Source organism: Patella vulgata, chromosome 1 (genome assembly GCF_932274485.2).
Source record: "Patella vulgata chromosome 1, xgPatVulg1.2, whole genome shotgun sequence".
Classification (NCBI taxonomy): domain Eukaryota; kingdom Metazoa; phylum Mollusca; class Gastropoda; family Patellidae; genus Patella; species Patella vulgata.
This window is the reverse complement of record NC_065879.2, coordinates 41,222,787-41,241,964: the sequence shown is the minus strand read 5'-3', so window position 1 is coordinate 41,241,964 and position 19,178 is coordinate 41,222,787. Positions and strand designations below refer to the sequence as shown.

At 36.5% G+C, this 19,178-nt stretch overlaps 1 protein-coding gene across 2 annotated transcripts in view; it reads left to right on the top strand.

Moving 5' to 3' along the window:
- Positions 1-19,178, top strand: part of LOC126821564 (matrix metalloproteinase-16) — a 61,061-nt gene that overhangs the window by 35,223 nt on the left and 6,660 nt on the right. Inside the window, exons 3-7 of one of the 2 annotated variants that reach the window (XM_050550029.2) lie at positions 7,039-7,146; positions 16,294-16,394; positions 16,718-16,928; positions 17,573-17,731; positions 18,398-18,517. In XM_050550029.2, the coding sequence (XP_050405986.1) occupies positions 7,039-7,146; positions 16,294-16,394; positions 16,718-16,928; positions 17,573-17,731; positions 18,398-18,517 (699 nt within the window). Of the gene's footprint in view, positions 1-7,038; positions 7,147-16,293; positions 16,395-16,669; positions 16,929-17,572; positions 17,732-18,397; positions 18,518-19,178 lie in introns of both variants that reach the window. The other variant, XM_050550022.2, reaches the window with a different exon arrangement.

The following is a 19,178-nucleotide window of genomic DNA, read 5'->3' as shown; positions in this document are numbered from 1 at the left end:
CCTACCAGTACAACTTTTCAGATCTTCATGTAGTCTAGGCCATCGAAAGTATAAAAAAAACGAAACGAAATATAGATCTGGTATTTTAATCAAATTGGTCTCTGAGATTATTCCTTTAAACGGCCCACCTGTAGTAAACATGACCAACAAGCGGTAGTTTATTTGCTGTTTGAAGTAAAATAGTGTTTATATAAAATAGCTTACTGTGCATATTTCAGCTTAACTATGAGTACTGATTTTATCTATATCCTTGTCCCAATTACCTACTTATATTTAATGTTTTGCGGTCAGACATTTTTATTGACAAGCGAAGTTGTAACTTCCGCCCGTTGATAGAGTCTGTTAAGAACTTTGACAACAAATATGATACCATATACTTAGTATCTGAATATTGTTTTATAGTCAATTTAATCTTGAAATTAGCGTCGTACTTTTCAACTACACCCAGGCCAACTAAGTCGGGGACTTTCTCGACCAACACCGGGATCGTACCAGGGACCTCCAGGTTAGCGAACCAGCGCTTTACAACTGGGCCACAACACCTCAGATTATTGCTTCAGAGGTCTCTTCAAACAAACAAAAAACAAAAAAAACAAACAAAAAAATTATAGGGTAAAAATGAGTTTTTCCCTGGGAACCTCTAAACTGCGATAACACGAAATGAAACGAAATGAAGTGGGGTTTAACGTCCTACTTTTCTGCACTGACTGGGCTGATGTATACGAGCCTGACGTGTGCTATGGGGTAAATGTTGCCCTGACAGCGGCGCTACGGCCCACTTTTATTTCGAATTTTAAGAGCTGAGGGTTCTTTTACGTGCATACCCACGAGTACACGGGCTCTGGGTATTCCGTCCCATCCGTACCACTTAACGCTGTCCTTACCAGGCCCTCCATTGTGCACCACTGACAAGGAAAAACCACACTGGAAAACCACGGGGTTATTTCTCGGTCAACACCGGGATCGACCCCGTACCTTCTCGTTAGTGAACCAGCGTCTTACAAACTTAGCCGCCGCCGGTACATGGTAGCGAACACTAAATGTACATGACATGCCAACAATATCTCTATTAAAGATTTTCGAGGTAAGGGGACACTCTATATACAACACTTTTCTCCCGCTGTATTGCGGATAAATATACTTAATTGGGCTAGACTTTCAAAATACTCATTAAGTGCTAATGACCGGTTTAAGCTACTCGACGAAACAATTCATTCAACCCATGTTGTACGGAAGCGGAAAGGGGGCGCGGGTTACTTATCTTAGTCCAGGTCGTGTAATTGTCATAACCCAGTAAATCTCGCTTTATCGGCTAAATACGTTGTCAACACACGAAACTGTGAGGATAACACGTATATTATATAATTTTTTATCAGTTTGTTTTTACTTGATCGACCTGTGTTGATATTTTTTGATTCCCTATACCTACACGTAATACAAACGGTATAAACGCAATAAAGCTGTGTCTAAAACACTTTCCAAAATTTTGAATATCAGATTGTATGCATTTTTTATGACTTTATTTGTTTTTGTTGGCTGTGGATATCTTGTCCTATACAGGATATGCTTACTGCTTCTAGAATACCGATACCACTTTTCAGTAACCTGCTCGCAGTGCTTTACAAATACTTCTGTATTGCTACACATATGAAAACACGCAATTTTATAAATGAATCCAGCTAACACCCTTATTTTGAATAAATGAAAAAATACACGCACGTAAAACATAATAGTTCTTTAATGTCTCCACCAATGTTACAACCGATCAATTATTGAAATACATTCTGTGAAAGTTGTCAAAATAACAACATGCAGCTGGTAATTGCGTGGGTGGAATAATCTATTTAGAGACAACAATTATTATTATTTACTGAATTAATGATGACAAAATTGTGATACTTGATCGATTGGAAATCAAAAATGTCGATTATGTGTGTGATAGAAATTGTATTTATAGATCTATTTATGTGTTAACCATGCAGAATGCCCCCAAAATATTATCTTCGTTCGTCATTGTTTACCCGTGTTTGAAACTAAACGAGTTTCTAGGGCTCCAACATCAACACAATGTTTTAGTTATATTGTTGATCTAGTAATCATACCATCGTCGTGTGAAACTCTAATGTGTCACTCTCACATTCCTGTAAATGGGAAGTTATGAGATATATCCACTAATAATTACATCCAAAATTTGGCCTGATCTTGTACATAACAATTCTCTCTGATTTCCCGTTAATAAGCCTTTAAAAATCATTGTAATCAAAAGGTAGCTACGAAAATTAGTCATTTGCTTTTGAACATCACAGGTTATTGTAATATAGTATCTATATAATAAGTTTTAACTATGTGTTTTAACACTTTAAATATAAGTATGGTAATTTATATGTTTATTATATAGTAAGTAATATATAAGTAACACGTGTATATAATCTATAGGTAATTATCTACAGATATGATAGTAATTTATAGTAAATATGTTATCACTATCAACAGCAGCGAGCCTTTCCCTTCTGTCAGATATTTATACATTTCTACAAACCAGATTCCTTGTTTCATTGGGCGTATAAAACCGACATGTGCTTTATAAGACTAGAAACTTTTAAATTAAATTAAAGCACAGAATTGAAAGTATTGAATAGAAATGAAATGAGGTTTAACGTCCTTCTGTTCTGCACCAACCGGGACAACGAAGGCGGACATACGCCACGCAGTGTGCTATTTGTGACAGGACAGAGGCGCTACGGCCTAATCTTATTTCGAATTGCAACTGCAAAGAGTTCTTTATGTGGAAGTCAGTACATGTAAAACGTTGGATCTCTGTTCCTTGCTAGACACACAAACAATTATTTAAGGGAAAATACCAAGACATCTGAATGTCAAAAAGTGTGCGAGCGGTTATTTTATTTAAAACTCTTAAAAATTTCACCTATTACTAATTTTTGTCTGGGTTTTAATTTTATGGTACCGTATCGAAGTATCGATCGATAATTAGTATGGCTATCGGGGACTATTTTATCGATGTCTTGACTACATAACAAGACGTCAAATAACTTTTATGGAACTCACTTCCGCTTAAAGTCACCGGCGGGAGATGGTGTTTGCGAGACAATGGGCCATTTGGATGTTTTGATGAGCAGTTTTATGCCCATTAACAACCATAATGACGTGGACTGTGTGCCAGACGTCAAGATCACAAACATGTGAGCCACTGTCCAGTTGTACATGTATATTAAGAACGAGTGCTTGGATGGGCAGCTTCTGATCACGCTATGATCAGATTATTATCAATCTTCTTGTTCTGTTGCGTAGGAATCATGTCGTATTTACGATAATTACGATTACCTGACTTGAAAATAAACTCTATTCACGTTATATGCCATATTTAATTAAATACTTAAACACTTGAAAAAGTGGTGAGCGCTCATTTATGTTATTTACGCAGCAGAATATAATGTAAAGTATGTCGTCCTCAGTGGCCAAAGTCCCAATATACCCCTATATTATGGAGTTTTATATCTTTGGAAAAAATATTAAGATTCGATAAAGAAAGGATTGCAGTTGATATCTGACACAATATCGTCTGAGACTTATTAACCCCGTCTCCTATGTTGTTTTTTACTTCCTTAATTGATTTTTTCTCCTTTTTTCAGCTCTAGTTTTATAATGAGTTTTTCTGCTCGGTTTACCATTCGTATACTAAGGTTTTATTCTCTCTCAAATCACATTGTTTGTATTGGTCTACGGGACTGCACATTGTGGTGAATTATGAGAAAACGTATATATGTGAAGCATTCGGATTGGTTAACGGGTTGTATGGGAATACGATTGTCTGATATAATAATGTATTGTAAAAGTTAGAACAAAATTTAACCAAATGAGATTGCAATCTGATTTTAATTCAAATGGAGCGATTGTCGTGAACGATGCAGTATATGCAAGGATTTTCTTTAGCACATATTTATTTATTGGAGTATTATACTATACCTAGTAGAGTAGGTGATGGCGTAGATGTAAAGAGTACATTGTGAAAACGAACCTTTAATTAAATGTCGCGAGTGTCGTGAACGGGGCAGGGTGTACAAGGATTTCATTTTGCTAACACAAATGACATGTATATTATTGGTTTACTATAAAACGATGCCACGTGAAGTTGGTGATAACATTATGTAGAGAGTATGTGCTGAGGTGGACCATTGATTAAAACCATGATCATCAAATGAATTATTTATTTCATGGTGTAACTGATCATCCATACTGACTCGACATCCAGACTATTATACTCAAAAGTTTAATTTGACTAACACGGAACTCAATACACGTGTTATAATTAACAAAGCGTAGAACGTCACGAATTTTCCCTTAATGAAGTTTCTATCGAATATGTCAAGATAAGCAGACATGTTCTCAACATTTGGAAACGTAGTCCAGTCCTGCTACTATAAATGGCGTAGATGACTGATATGGCTGTAAATAGAAGTCTAATTTGTTAAATTCAATAGATGTATAATAGATGAACCCGTATTTGGCGTATGAATAGAAAGTGTGTAAGCTCTAGCATGTGAAAGAAATGACATTAAATTAAATGGGGTTTAACTCCGACTGGGCTAATGGAGATGGGCATACGCCATACCGTGTACAATGAGGGAAATTTTGCCCGGGCAGCGGCACTATGACTTACTCTTATATCGAATTCCGACTGTCAAGGAATCTTTTACGTGCACGCCAATGTATACACGAGACCTCGGTTTTTCGTCCCATCCGAACGACTCCGTCCTGCACCACTGACAGGGAGAAAGCACGTCGGGAAACCCCGATGAACTGCATGGTGAAGAGGTGAACAGTCCGTCGGGGTTATTCAGTCTTAGTGGCCACTGCCAATTGTAGTCATTTTGCTGTTTGGATATACTCAAAACCGTTCAATCCTATATCAGACCAGAAAAGTATAATAAATAGAGGGCTAAGAGAGGCCATACACAGAAATGAATTTAAATGGTGTTTAACGTTCTACTTTTCTTCACCATCCGGGATAACGAAGGCCATAGACAGTGACATGTAATTTTAATATAAAGTCATTCTGGTTGAACAAATATTCAGATAGATCAATACTAATTTACGTTATGGCCATTGAAAGATTACATTTGTTACTGTTCATTTCACAGTGCCATCTTATATATATGAGAGAGGAGGAGGAGGAGAGAGAGAGAGAGAGAGAGAGAGAGAGAGAGAGAGAGAGATGGGGCTTAACGTCCACTCGACACAGACATTTCGGGACTAAGATATGGTTTAATTCTATTTCAATAATTCGCTTGCGCGTAGGGGTCTTTAGCAGTGGGAGGAAACCGAAGGACCCGGAGAAAACCCACGAGGTTGGACAGGCAACCCTACTCCTTGTCACGTACAACCGGGGATTCGAAACCACGCCAGTTGACTCAATGACAGGCCTCATGCTACTGCGCGCACGTGCTAACCATTCAGCCATCCACTCCCCCTACATATTCTTTGATGTACTTAAATACATGGTACATATTGCTGACTATTAAGATATATATATATATATATATATATATATATATATATATATACAATCAGTTGTTGTGCCTAAATAAAAATGCATCTATATGAATATAGGGTGTCATTGCATGTATCTAGGCAAGCTAATATCCACATTATACTACAAACCTTTAATATGTACTTTATGATTCAAAATTGGCAAGTGTCAAACCCATTGACCTGATAATCGGGTTTCAAAAAAAACAAATAAAACATGTGTCAATATATATATTTTTATATACATGTACATATCATATCAACATATTACTTACCTTGATAAAAGCGTATAGTATTATGCCAAATATATTTAGGAATCCCCGCGCAACACCAGCACAACAGATTTGGTTTAGAGTAGAGAATTTTTAATGATATAACGTTTCAGGTTTTATACCCTTTTTCATATAATGTAAAATAGCTAATATACAAAATATAATAACAGGTCTTTATAACGGGAACTAAAACCTTAAAGGGAATCCAAACCTTTTTCATTTATGTCAAGAGTTGAATTGGGTTCATCTGATGTTGTATTAGTTTACTAGTTTTAGTTTCTGTTTTGGCTTCAACTGTCGACTACTGAAAACAGAATCAGTAATATTACACTGGCTCTACCTCTGGATCTAAGTTTTTAAATTTATATAAATCAAGACATCAAATTCAATCATATCGATTAAATTATAATAACTGCCGTTTATTAGGTAAAATACATATTTTAAAAATATTTATAGACAACCTGACTCGGAGTACCTTTAATATAGAGCCTACATCACGTATTGCCGTGGTCACAATTAATATCCAATATCTCACCATTTGTTAATACTAACCTATCCGATGCCACGTGTGTAAAAGACGTAGACGTATGGCACACACTTGCATATAATGTCAAGAGTCATAATTAACTTGCCAGGAGCTGAATGGCGTTTCATAATATTTTAATGTTTTTTGTAAGATTAAGTTTATGTAAATTCAAATTCAAATGATCTGTATATTCCCTGGGCCCTGGACTTTCCACCATATCATTTTAGTAGTCTAATTAACTGTGGGTATAACCTCTTACAACTAATAACCATATCGACCCCCGCTCTCCTTTACACTCCTCCCCAAAATTCCCTCCAAACAAAATGACATAATGTTGGATTTACAAACAATAAGTGCGACAGAACGTCATCACCACCATCTTGGAATGAAAAAGCTCAATTCGGCAATAAATGCGCAATTCTCCAAGGAACTAGCATTCAAGGTTCATGTCGCTCGTACTTTACTGGCGGGCGGAGTCTTATGCCTTTTATGGAAGAGAGTCGCCCCCAGTGAATAACAACAAGATGAGATGCGCTTGTGGACCAGTACTTTTGGACATCGCTCTGTTGCTGGTACCTAGATAATATCGATTTGGTTAACGGTATCGAAACAAATTTAGGTTTTTGATTGGCTGTATTTTATATTCATATTTTGGATATCTCTGTAACACAAATGTTTGGCTTATATTTCTAGGTGTATTAGATAATGATACTAAACAGCTGATGACGTTACGGCGATGTGGTGTTCCTGACAATGTTGGTATTGGTAATGGTGCTAGACGTAAGCGTTACGCAGTTCAAGGTACGTATTAAACGATCAATCTCAGGTTGAAAATCTGTTTTTGTTTTTATGTGGAAAAAAATGCGCAAGAAATCTGAAAATTCTGCTGTATGGTTTGGTCAGGTTTCGGTTTTTGGCTTCGCTAATGCATATACGTTTGTGTCCAGTTAATATATAATACTCTGATCGCAGCTTTGTATTTGTTTATATCGCTTTAAAGGAGCATTTACCACTTCACCGGGTATCAAATCAAATGCCAACATGTGACGAAATAGTCCAATCACAGTATCGGAAAGTTCCTGTTACGTGATTTTTTTTTTACGATGTGACTTGGATCATGACGAATATCCCTTACCAGTCACCACTGTAGCCTTGACAATTATGTCAGCATTGTTTTCCAGATAATTTGGAATTTAGAAACTGATCATTTGTATTTGCCCGAAAAAGTATCACAGATGTTTAAATAGATACACAGTACTGATATAAAAGTTTCTGGGCGACTTTCACAAAGACTTAGTCGGTTTTATTCATTAAAATGTGTCTGGGGCGGTGGCTTCAATAGTCAACTGTTTAAGGTGTGGTTCAAATTTTGATAGTGTTCATGAGTAGAATTGGGACCAATGGTTTTTGATATATTATCTGAAACAAGCAATATGTTAATATCCGTTAATACTGTTGTAAAAACACACAATCAGAATTCGTGATCTTAACACACTTACTGAAATTTGAGAGATTAAAACGGAAATCAACCACAGAAACAAAGGAAAGCTTTGTCTCAAATAACAGAAGGCCGATTTGTTTCAGCATGTTGCTTAGTTGGCAAGTAACAAAAAAAATGCACAGACTGCATTTTTATTAATACGGATAAATTATGACAACTATTAGATATTTAAAGCGTGGATATGGGTAGACTCGCCTTTCTTTGATAATCTGCAGTACAAATGATGTCAAATAGTGTAAGGACGATCAATGTTACTGAAGATACTGTATTAGGTCCTGTCTTATCAAACGAATCTGGGTATTCTGAAAGCGGAGGGGGGGGGGGGCTTTCTTGGAAAATTTGAAATCCAATCTCCGATGCTGCACTCTAACACTCTAACACCTTGAATCATGGCGTCCAGATCCGGACTATAGGTGAATTTACAAACACTAAACGAAGAACGAAACGCCTTTGTGATTTGGGTTAAATTGAGCTTTTATATAAAGGAACGAGAGAAAGCTTTCATAAAACAAAAACAACTGGGAGATGGGGCTTCAAAAATGGCGTAGATGTGTTTCCCAAGCATTTTTTTTATCGCTTTGTTTATGCTTTTTTTTTCCTTTTTTTTTCTCTTCTTAAACTGGGTTGTTGACGATAAATTATCAGATATTGTATCAAGCAATACGCTCTTTTTCTGTGTAGGAGAATGGAAAGTAAGCTAAAGCAATTACTTTTGTCACAAGTAATTACTAAGTGAGAAACCTAGCTTCACTCTTTTTATGAGTTTTGTTCTGTTTCTTTCCCACTTTATTATTTGTATCATTTTCATTAAATTGTCGAAATATTTTCCCCTTGGCCAAAGATTTGAACATATGAACTTTTAGTTAAATTACCATTATTAGAGTAGTGAGATTTGCTTGACCATTTCGAAGTAAACGCAAGAAACATTATCTCCTGTCATGGCCATTGCATCCTCTTTTTAAACTGTACAAACAATAATTGTGTGAAACAAATTCACATTGTTATGGATATTTACAAAATTTTATAAAGTATACGTTGGTCCAACGTGGGTTTATATGTTTAAAGTCGACTTATAGCAATCAAAAATATTGATCTATACCAATAAGATGACTAATATTGCTTAACGGATTTACGCAAGTCAAACATTAATTTGAGATGCCTCCCCATACCTATAGATATAGACATGATCAATCCAGAAATAAATATAGCTAGCCATGAGAATTCTGGTCACTAAATACTCATAAAAAGTCATATATAGTCTATTTATATTTCAGCAAAGCATTTGTTTAGGATATGATTTTAACGGACCTTCCTCGCCGAATTTACCAGTTTTATCCACTAAACTGTATTCAGCTTTAAGAGTTTTTAATACAACAGTCCATGGGCTGTATGATAGGAAAGATATAATACATAGATTTTATGCATTATGAATTAAATATTACATCTTAAAAAGCATTCTACAGAAACATGGTATTTTTCGTTTTCTGTATTTTTTCTTTTAAAATCCATTTCTTTATCTACAGTTTTCTTTATACAATATAATATCATGTATAAAAATGTACGTTGCCATGTAAAAACAAATATTATTTTTACTAACCAGTAAAATGCACGTATAGCGACGGGTACATGTTCATTATTTTTGTTAACCTGCGAAATCTGTGTAGAGTCAACGGCCATGTGTATAGAAGACTGATAAAATAGTGGTTGATATTTTGACAACCTCTTCTAACCAGTTACATTTACCATAGCGAATGTTTACTCAATATTAACAACACTATATTATTATTCTATAGTCAAGGCAATGTTCATCATTTGTTCGTCTATGGTCTGATAGCTTGGTTGCATTAAAGAGACATTATGGGAGATTTAGAGAAAGCGCTGACCGTTTGCGCTATAGATAATAGAAAATGAATATACTGAGTCAAATTACTTTATTCTGAGCGAATTATTTAATTGCTATACTTTTATCGGGTTTCAAACAATGTGTGCAATTAAATTTGCATTAAATTTTTATGACTTTTGACCCAAATAGGACTTTTGATATATAAGAATAGAAAAATGTTTATAACTAGTCTCCGAGCAACGGCATGCATTTTCAAAAACGTTCGGCTTAGTGGGCCACATAAGTGTTTAACGCAGATATGACGGGTATTGTCATATTCACTTTTAAATAAGTTACCCGATGGCCCAGGTTAATGGATATGGGCTTGCTGTAAATGTCTAAATAATAATGATATATATACAACATTTGAAATGAAATGAAATGGGGTTTAATGAAGACGGGAAATATTTGAATCCAGAAAACACCCCACAATAGGTAAATTTATCTCTCGTATAATTCCTATTTAATCTTCTTTTCTTGTTTTTAAGTAATATTGCCGATGGGGATATTGTAATAAGCTGCCAATGTCGCAATAATAGCACGTCAAAACATTGCACTTATATGTTTTCCATATATTCCGCTCAAAGTCCATCCGTCTGAATAATAGAGATAATCATATCTTGAAAGCCAATTTACTGACAAATGAGATATATGTATTTATTATTAACTTCCGCAATCAATAGCTAAGTATTCAAGGTCGACAATTCCCTTTTAAGCTACATAAAAACAGTTTGTTTACTGCATAGCCTACCTAGCCATCACTAATCGCAAGAATTAGAGCGGGCATTACATATCTATCTGCGTGAGCAACTAAGGCTATCAGAAAACTATATTTTTTTAAATCTCATTTATTTCTGATACATCCGAAGAATATTTCCAACCGCGTGTGCCATAAAGTCGACTAAAGCAGGCAAGCTACCTTCACATTGTTTAGATACCATTTTTGATAAATCCATATAAGCAACTTTTATTTCGTGATATACATGAAAAGGGCAAATTTGACACACATGTCGAAAATATCTTAGGTGGGCAAACATTAAAGTAAAAAAGAATGCCAATTTCTTTGTGGGTAAGACTTTGGAATGATAATTAGCAAGTGTGCCGAGAAGATAGTTTGAGTTCATCATGCCATGTTTCCATCATTTTGAGTTGAATATGATAATTTGTGTGTCTATTTTTATTTCGGTGATGACACAAAGTGGGGGGGGGGGGCAAATTTCAGGCATCTTCTCATGTCTATTTGAAAAATCATTCAAACTATTCACATTTGGCAGTAGGCAATTTGTGTTCAGAGACAAGTTAGAGCTGAACTAGGCCAAATAATAGATATTCTTCAATAAATTCTGATGTCTTTGGAATTGCTAGGTGAAGTACCATGGCTCTATTATCTGGAGGTTCTTATTTCCGCAATTTAGTCGATAACTCACTTAAATAATTAAAAATCTACTTTTAATAAGCGAGTGTCAAAATCTGGCTAACGGTCAACGTTACATAAACATATACAATCTAAGGATCACAAGTTGGCCATAAATACATCTTTAAATACGTAAGATGATATGCACATAATATCTATAACATATATGTCCTTACATTAAGTATAAACCAAGCGATATATTAATTCGACTTCGAGGTCATGAATTGTTATATTAACCAAAATTGAAATGACATGGGGTTTAACGTCCTACTGTTCTGCCCCGACTGGCGGCTAATGAAGACGGAACCAAAATTGAATAATGAATAAATGTCTAATGGATACACTACAACATAACCAACAAAAAGATGTCAAAACATCGTTATTCCCTTTTTCTCCCCATCTAGTGGTTTAAAATAACCTTTAGACAACGTTTTGGGGACTTTTTCTATGGGGTGAAAAGTCATAGCATTACCCAGTAAACATTTAGCCTATATGTAAGCAGAGTCGAATATAAACTTTAACACTGAAGTTAAGTATACTTATTCAGATTCGCTTCCATTTTATTTAAATATCAAATGTTAAATCTATTTATAAAATATTTGAAAGGATATGATATGATATTTTATAAGTATATATTTGACTTCCTTCTATCCTTACACAATTACTCTCTGGCATGTATAGTATAAGCTTATGGAGTTCAAAGTGTGTGTGTGGGGGGGGGGGGGGGCAAATTTCAGGCATTTTCTCATGTCTACTTGAAAAATCATTAAAACTATTCAAATTTGGCAGTAGAATCAGGGCTGTGGTAGCAAGTTTATTTACAATACGTGTTTTTAATTCCAATAAAATTACAATTTGTTTCGAGTGTGCTGACGATGTTAGGTGAGCTTAACCTCGCCAATACGTCTTCGAAAATTTTGGTTCATACATTTCTTAATTTCAATTACTTATTCATGTGCTTTTAAAAATAACTTCTACCTAATACTAAAGCAATCAAAAGTACAGTATAATAACACATTCCTGAACATGTTCTAATCGCCGTGTGCGTTCTATGTTCTTCTCGTCACAGCGTCTTAGTGTTTAAGGAGCTGCCTCACTAATCAGGAGGTGCGTTTCAATCCAAATGTTGGCTGAGAAAGTTCACAGGAATTTTCTAGCGTGGTTTCACCTTGTCAGGGCTGCAGGATGGAGACCTGGCAAGAAACGGCGACCAGTCGTTCGGATGTGACTAAACACCGAGGTCCGGTGTTCACATTGGCGTACACGTAAAAGTACCCATGGCAGTTGGAATCCAATTGCTGTCATAGCTCACTGTATGACGTGTGTCTGACTTCATTAGCCCGGATGGTGCAGAAAAGTACCTCATTTCATTCTTCTCTTTTTCTGTTAAGTTCTTTTATGACCGGAATCTGTCGTTCATGGTCAAAACTAGACCAAGTTCGCTGGAAACTACGAGGTTGTTCAAGATAGAGTCGAACTTGATTCTTTTATTTTAGATCATTACGTGAAAACCGGTATTGCTGTACCTTTAAGAACTAATTTAACCGTTTGTTTTGGGGGTTTATGTAATTGCATCATTGGTAGGTATAGTTTATATGAGTGTGATGTATAACGGGATAACATTCTATATAAAACTACACTGTTTAATCTACTTCAGCTGTGGTAACATGCTTTATACAAGACAACGAAACAAATACCATTCTTCTCATCGAGGTTCTATGGTACCATCGTTATGTGCCGTTAACCTTCACAACATTTGTTGATCCACATATATTTTTACAAGCAGCGACATGGGAATAGCAGGTCTCTTACGGGAGAGTTAGTTTTGTCTGCCTAGCGACCATAAACTGTGTTGTATACCCAACCACCCGTACATCTAATCATGAATCTGCAGTTGGCACCGACACTGCCCTATGTGTTGGCTGGAAGTCCCCATAAAATCTTGATTTAACTGAGCAATGTATACATGTACACCGAAACTGATTAAGTTTTAGCCGTTTAAAAGAAGAGACCAGTGACATTACATCTTCACCGTGTTACACACCTACAGCGGTTTGGGTTTCTCGGTTGTCTGAGGCCTTGACGGTAGGTGAGATGGCAGAGGCTGATAATCATAATCTGAAATCGTTCTATTATTTACTTGCTCATAGTATGTTCAAAATGATCTCGTCCATTCACCACACATAACATATAAGAGTCTCAATTTCCCGAAAAGAAGTACAAATATTCTGTCACAGACATTAATTATCAGCAGCGGTATATAGCGTTTGAAAAACCCCCAGGTTATTGGATTAATAATTAATATGGTATTGTACTGAACTTGAACCTTGCCATGCATACCATACATGTCACCTGTCTGGTTTTATTTCTACTGTTTAGAATCACTGGGGACAATCAGCACGATTAGATTAAATGTTGAACTACTACATTTAGTATCTCTGGAGTGGATGTGTTTTGTCTTAGATAGACTGGTATAGATGTAAGTTATAGAAGTGAGCCATGCGTTTTATAGAACATAATAATAGTACGATCACTTTACGGGGTTGGGCAGCGACATAATATATACTCTTCAAAAACAGTAGGGGATATTGAAATGCAAATACCTATGCAGGTTGTGATATGATAAATAGTCATGGACACTTGACATGCTTTGAGAGTATGTTCACAGATGAAGAACTTATCGCCCCAACAGAACAACTGAGCTGCACATGCGACTTGCATAAGATTTACTGTTTAGCATATCTTTGCTTTAGTGTGTTACGTTTAATTTGATCGGGAGATGTGTTCGTCGACGTAAACGTCAACCGACAACACTGCAAGAATTGGCCGTGGCACTGCAAGAGGAGTGGGTCAGATTGCCCCAAATCGTGATTGGACGGTTGATTAGGAGCAAGCCACGACGAATTGCTGAATGTCTGAGGATTGGTGGAGCAAAAATCAAAAACGTCCATTTTCACTTTTGACGGTGTATCTCTTTGCGAGTGAAATGGGACCGTCAGATAAACTGTGAACTGTTTATGTTCATGTGTAGGCCTGTTATTAACATACACTGGTTACCTCTAATAAAATTAGCAGTGCATTTCCGCAGTGTTGTATTGTTTCTGAATATCCCCTACTTTTTTTGAAGAGTATATTATAAAATCACCTATAAGATTTACGACGTGTAATAACTGTATTATAATTATCCGTAAAGGCGCTAAACTCCTAACTCAGTATTATCCATAATGTTCGAAATTAAAAACACGAATTAGAATTCAATATTATTATTGGTCCATTTCAATCAATATTGATGTTGTTATCTTGTGAAATTATGGGATCCTAATATACAATATTTAAGACACAATGACAATTTTAAAAGCAGTATACGACTCGCGTAATCTGTGGATAGAAATAAACAAAGAAAAACATATCCCAAAAAACAGTACGAATGTAATTAAAAATAGCTTATTCACACTGTTTACGTATTTCACCGAAAAATAATTGATTTATTTTATTTATTTGAAAACAATACACTTGGATAAAACGGTATTTGCACTGACGTGGTCCTATTACATTCTGTGGAGAATTTAGGGTCCATCTGTTATAGAGATAAAGGTGCTTCTATACTATTCAAAAAAAGTAGGGGATATTTGATTTTTAAGTGTTATTAAAGTCACCTAATGAAACTGACGAAGAAACAAATGACAAAATGAAATGAAGTTCACATTCATCGATTTATTCCAAATGATCGTTAGACTAAGTAAGGCACAGACTGACCATTATAAGGGTAAAATGATACCCGGGGTCAAACAGCAAAGTTACCACAGCATCACAACCAAGTCAGTAACGGGTAAATCCTCCTCTGTTTGCCAAACAAGCATTGATCCGACGTGGCATACTCCTAATGAGACGTCTAAGGTCATTTTGGTCCAGATTGTCCCATTCCTGTTGCAACGCAGCAGCAAGTTCTTGGACATTGGCAGGACGTTGTTGACGTTGTCATCCTGGAAGATGAAACGGCGGCCATGACGTCGTGCGAACGGCACAACATGGACTGCCAAGATGTTGTCCCGGTAGTACTGGCCTGTAACACGCCCTGCAACAACATGTAAAGCCGTTCTTCCAGCAACAGTGATGCCTCCCCACACCATAACAGAACCACCCCCAAATCGATCATGTCTGATGACGTTAACGTCTTGGAAGCGCTCGTTTCGACGACGCCACACCCTCCTACGTCTGTCAAAAAAATCAACAGTGAACCTTGACTCATCTGAAAACATCACATTGCTCCAGCGTCGATTATCCCAGTGTTGACGATCCCTACACCAACGACGTCTTGCCTGAATGTGATGATCTCTCAAACAAGGGATCACGCGAGGACGTCGGGCGCGAAGGTGACCCCTATGCAGTCGATTCCGAATCGTCTGGCCACTCACTCTCACACCAGTGTCTGTTTGAAGACGAGCGCTGATCTGATTTGCTGTGATGACACGATTTCTCAAGGCCAAGGTACGGATAAATCGATCCTGGGCTTGAGTTGTCGCCCTTGGTCGACCTGAGCGTGGTCTGTCCTGTACAGATTGTGTATCACGGTATCTGGACCATAGCCTGCTTATGACAGACTGAGAAACATTCATCGTCCGCGCCACAACCGCCTGTGTTGTGCCGATCTGTAGCATGCCAAGGGCACGTAACCTTTCATTTTGGGTAAGCCGACGCATATCAAAATTTGTTTTCTGGTCACTAAAACAATTAAACTGATGTTTCCACCCTGGAATTCAGTGCCACAATGACTGTAACATTCAAAGTCAGAGTCGTGCAAATCTTGGGTTGGACCCCCATGATGATCCCAAGCATCACCTGCATTCCATGCGGTAGCTATTGGTGCGTTTGGGCGTCACATGTAACTGGAAATGTTTTTTCTGTTAGGTTCTATAGTGACTTTTTTCGTAGTCATTTGCATATTTTAGTATTATGCCCCCAAAATCAAATATCCCCTACTTTTTTTGAATAGTATATTATCGCGGCACGATACTTTGTTTTTAGCAACGGCTATATTTGAACTTTGATAATTATAAGTAAATCTATGGATCCGTATGACTGGAAAATGAACGAAATTTGTAAAAATGTAAGAATAATTCGATTGAGTCTTTCTTTCTATATTATTTTCAGGGAGTAAATGGGCCAAGAAAGAGTTAACATATCGTACAAAATCTTATCCCGGGGCTTTACCAAGGAATCGTGTGGAAACTGAAGTCAAAAGGGCCTTAGAAGTAAGCATTTGCCGCAACATAACTATTGTCCTTAAGGGCTTCGATCATTAAAATTACTTAATCGGTTGTAAAGTACTACACAAAACACAAAATTACAGAAGAGGTTTTAACCCGTGTTTTACTTATTAAGTGGTTGGAGTATCGAGTAGTTTACATGGGTAAATCGGGGACATAAATCTATAAAGTAAATTAAAGGCGAAGTAATTTGTATTTTTGGCTATTTAAGCACTAGACAGCGAATTTAAGCCTTACAAGGAATTATATTTTATTTTCAGATTTGGTCAAAAGTTACACCCTTACAAGGAATTATATTTTATTTTCAGATTTGGTCAAAAGTTACACCCTTAACATTTATAAAAGAAGAACGTATGGACGGGGACGTTGACCTCGAGATCAAATTTGTTCGTCGCTCTCATGGAGATGGTAATCCCTTTGATGGTCAAGGTCGTACTCTGGCGCACGCCTTTTTTCCACAATATGGCGGCGATGCACATTTTGACGAGGAGGAGCCATGGACGGTAGACACACCAGAAGGTAAGATACATTTTAATCTAGAATAAAAACACCCCCCCCCCCCACGCAGATGTTCCTTTAGGCGTGTTATATTTTAAAGATACACCAAGAATCCATTAACAATTATCCCTTTAAACCACTGCGAAATTTGTGATCTATGCTGTCGATATGAACGCAAGACTAAGGTCAAAAGCTCCTTTAGTCAATGGAATCGATCTTGTTCGTATAAGCAGTAAACAAAGGAACATGTAGCAATTTTAATTCCATTATAACTGCTGGGTATCAGTAAAATTATCTGATGTCAATAAATATTAACTCGTGCATACAATTTCATGGTCTATGTTATTGATATTTATTAATTAGCCCGAAGTCTGCATTTCCAGAATTCCATGGTCGTTATCGTGTAATTTTTTATTGCTAGAATACGTCTGCTATCACTACAAATCTGTCTAATGTTACAGTTGGTTTATACGGGTGTCACAAGGCCGGATGTGTTTCTCTTTCGGGGACCAATTGCCTTTATGAATGATGTTGTGTGGCTTTCCCTAAACGACCCATTTACTTCTCTTTTGAATTTGAATGTTGATGAAGGTCGTTTGTGCCCGACTTTTTGGTTCAATAAAATGAATAATTGATCCAAACTTTACAAATTTCTTGTCTTTCAGGAGTAAACTTATTTCAAGTTGCCGCCCACGAATTTGGCCATTCATTGGGGTTGGCACATTCAGACGATAGCAGAGCGCTAATGGCGCCATTCTATCGTGGTTACCAGAAGTCTATTGAGCTGTCGTCTGATGATATCAATGCCATACGAGAACTATATGGTAAATGTTCTTTTTCCAACTCATTTAACAGAAAAGTCAGATTTAGGCTATTCTAATTACAAGTCAATGCATTGAGATAGTTTTACAGAATGGCCTTCCTCACGAAATCATCTATAGCTCCTATGATGCAGGTCCAACGCTTCGTTGATGTTTTGGCTGAATATCTGAATATCCCATCTCAGTATGTAAAGCTATAGTCTATATGGCCAATTACAAATATACATACTCATTCATTCTACCTGATACGACGTGTCCGTTATTTAAAATTATAAAACTTGCCAAAATGGTTAAAATAAGACGATTTCCAATAGTTGTTTGTCACCCGGCTACCGGAGAAAGCTGGGAACTACTAATATGAGTTTTTCCGTCTGTCCGTCAGAACCTTTAAGACGAAACGATGCAACATTCTTCTAACTAGCTGTTAGAAGAACTTGGGTCATTTTAAGACTAACTTACTGTAAATTTTCTACGGTCACGAGGGTTTTTTTTACCTACACGCCAATGTGTACACGAGTGGAAATTTTGTTCTCGTCCCATCCAAACGACTGAGTTACATTTATGAACTGGAAACTGTTCCATAACGCCGTGATTCGAACGTGGAGCATTCCAGTGCCCTGATACCAAAAATACAAATTTCAAAGTAAATAAGAACGTTATATTTTGCAGGTAGTCCATCACCATATAAACCAACAAGATCACCAACTATAACTGTACCTTCTATATGTAATGATCCTACTATAGACGCTATTACTAGAACAACCGATGGCTTGACGTATGTATTCAAAGGTAAGAATCAACAATGTGTTTTAAAAATCTAGTACTATTTACACTAAAGAGCAGCCAGAAAGGGGTAAGAGGTACCCGCCATAAACTCTTATACAACGAAACCGGATTTATAAGGCTACAAGAAAGACGCAAACGACACAAATTGACACTTATTTATAAAATTATTAATGATCTGACACCCGCATACCTAAAAGACATCATTTTATACCGACCAAATACGTATCATCTAAGAAACAATGAAAATCATTCAGAATACCAATGTAGAACAACAATTCTTTCGAACCCTCATCAACAAAAGTATGGAACAAACTTGATATGAATATAAGAACTTCTCCGTTTCTTACTACCTTAAAACAAAAATTGAAACAAAACGACATCCCTATTCCAAATTCATTTTTATAAAGCAAATAAAAAGAACCAGATATAGCAGATTACTGCTTTCTTGTGACGACCTAAACGGTCATAAATTTTTACGACATATCTCCGAGGATCCATTATGCAGCTGTGGGCATCGATTTGAAGATTCTGAACATTTTCTCCGCTGGTTCCCATTGTATTCAGATGTATGAAAAAACACAATAAATCTTAGCAATTAATTAAATCAGTCCTATTTGGCACAGATAAACAGGCTACAACCAATAACATTTTTAAACAAGTACAT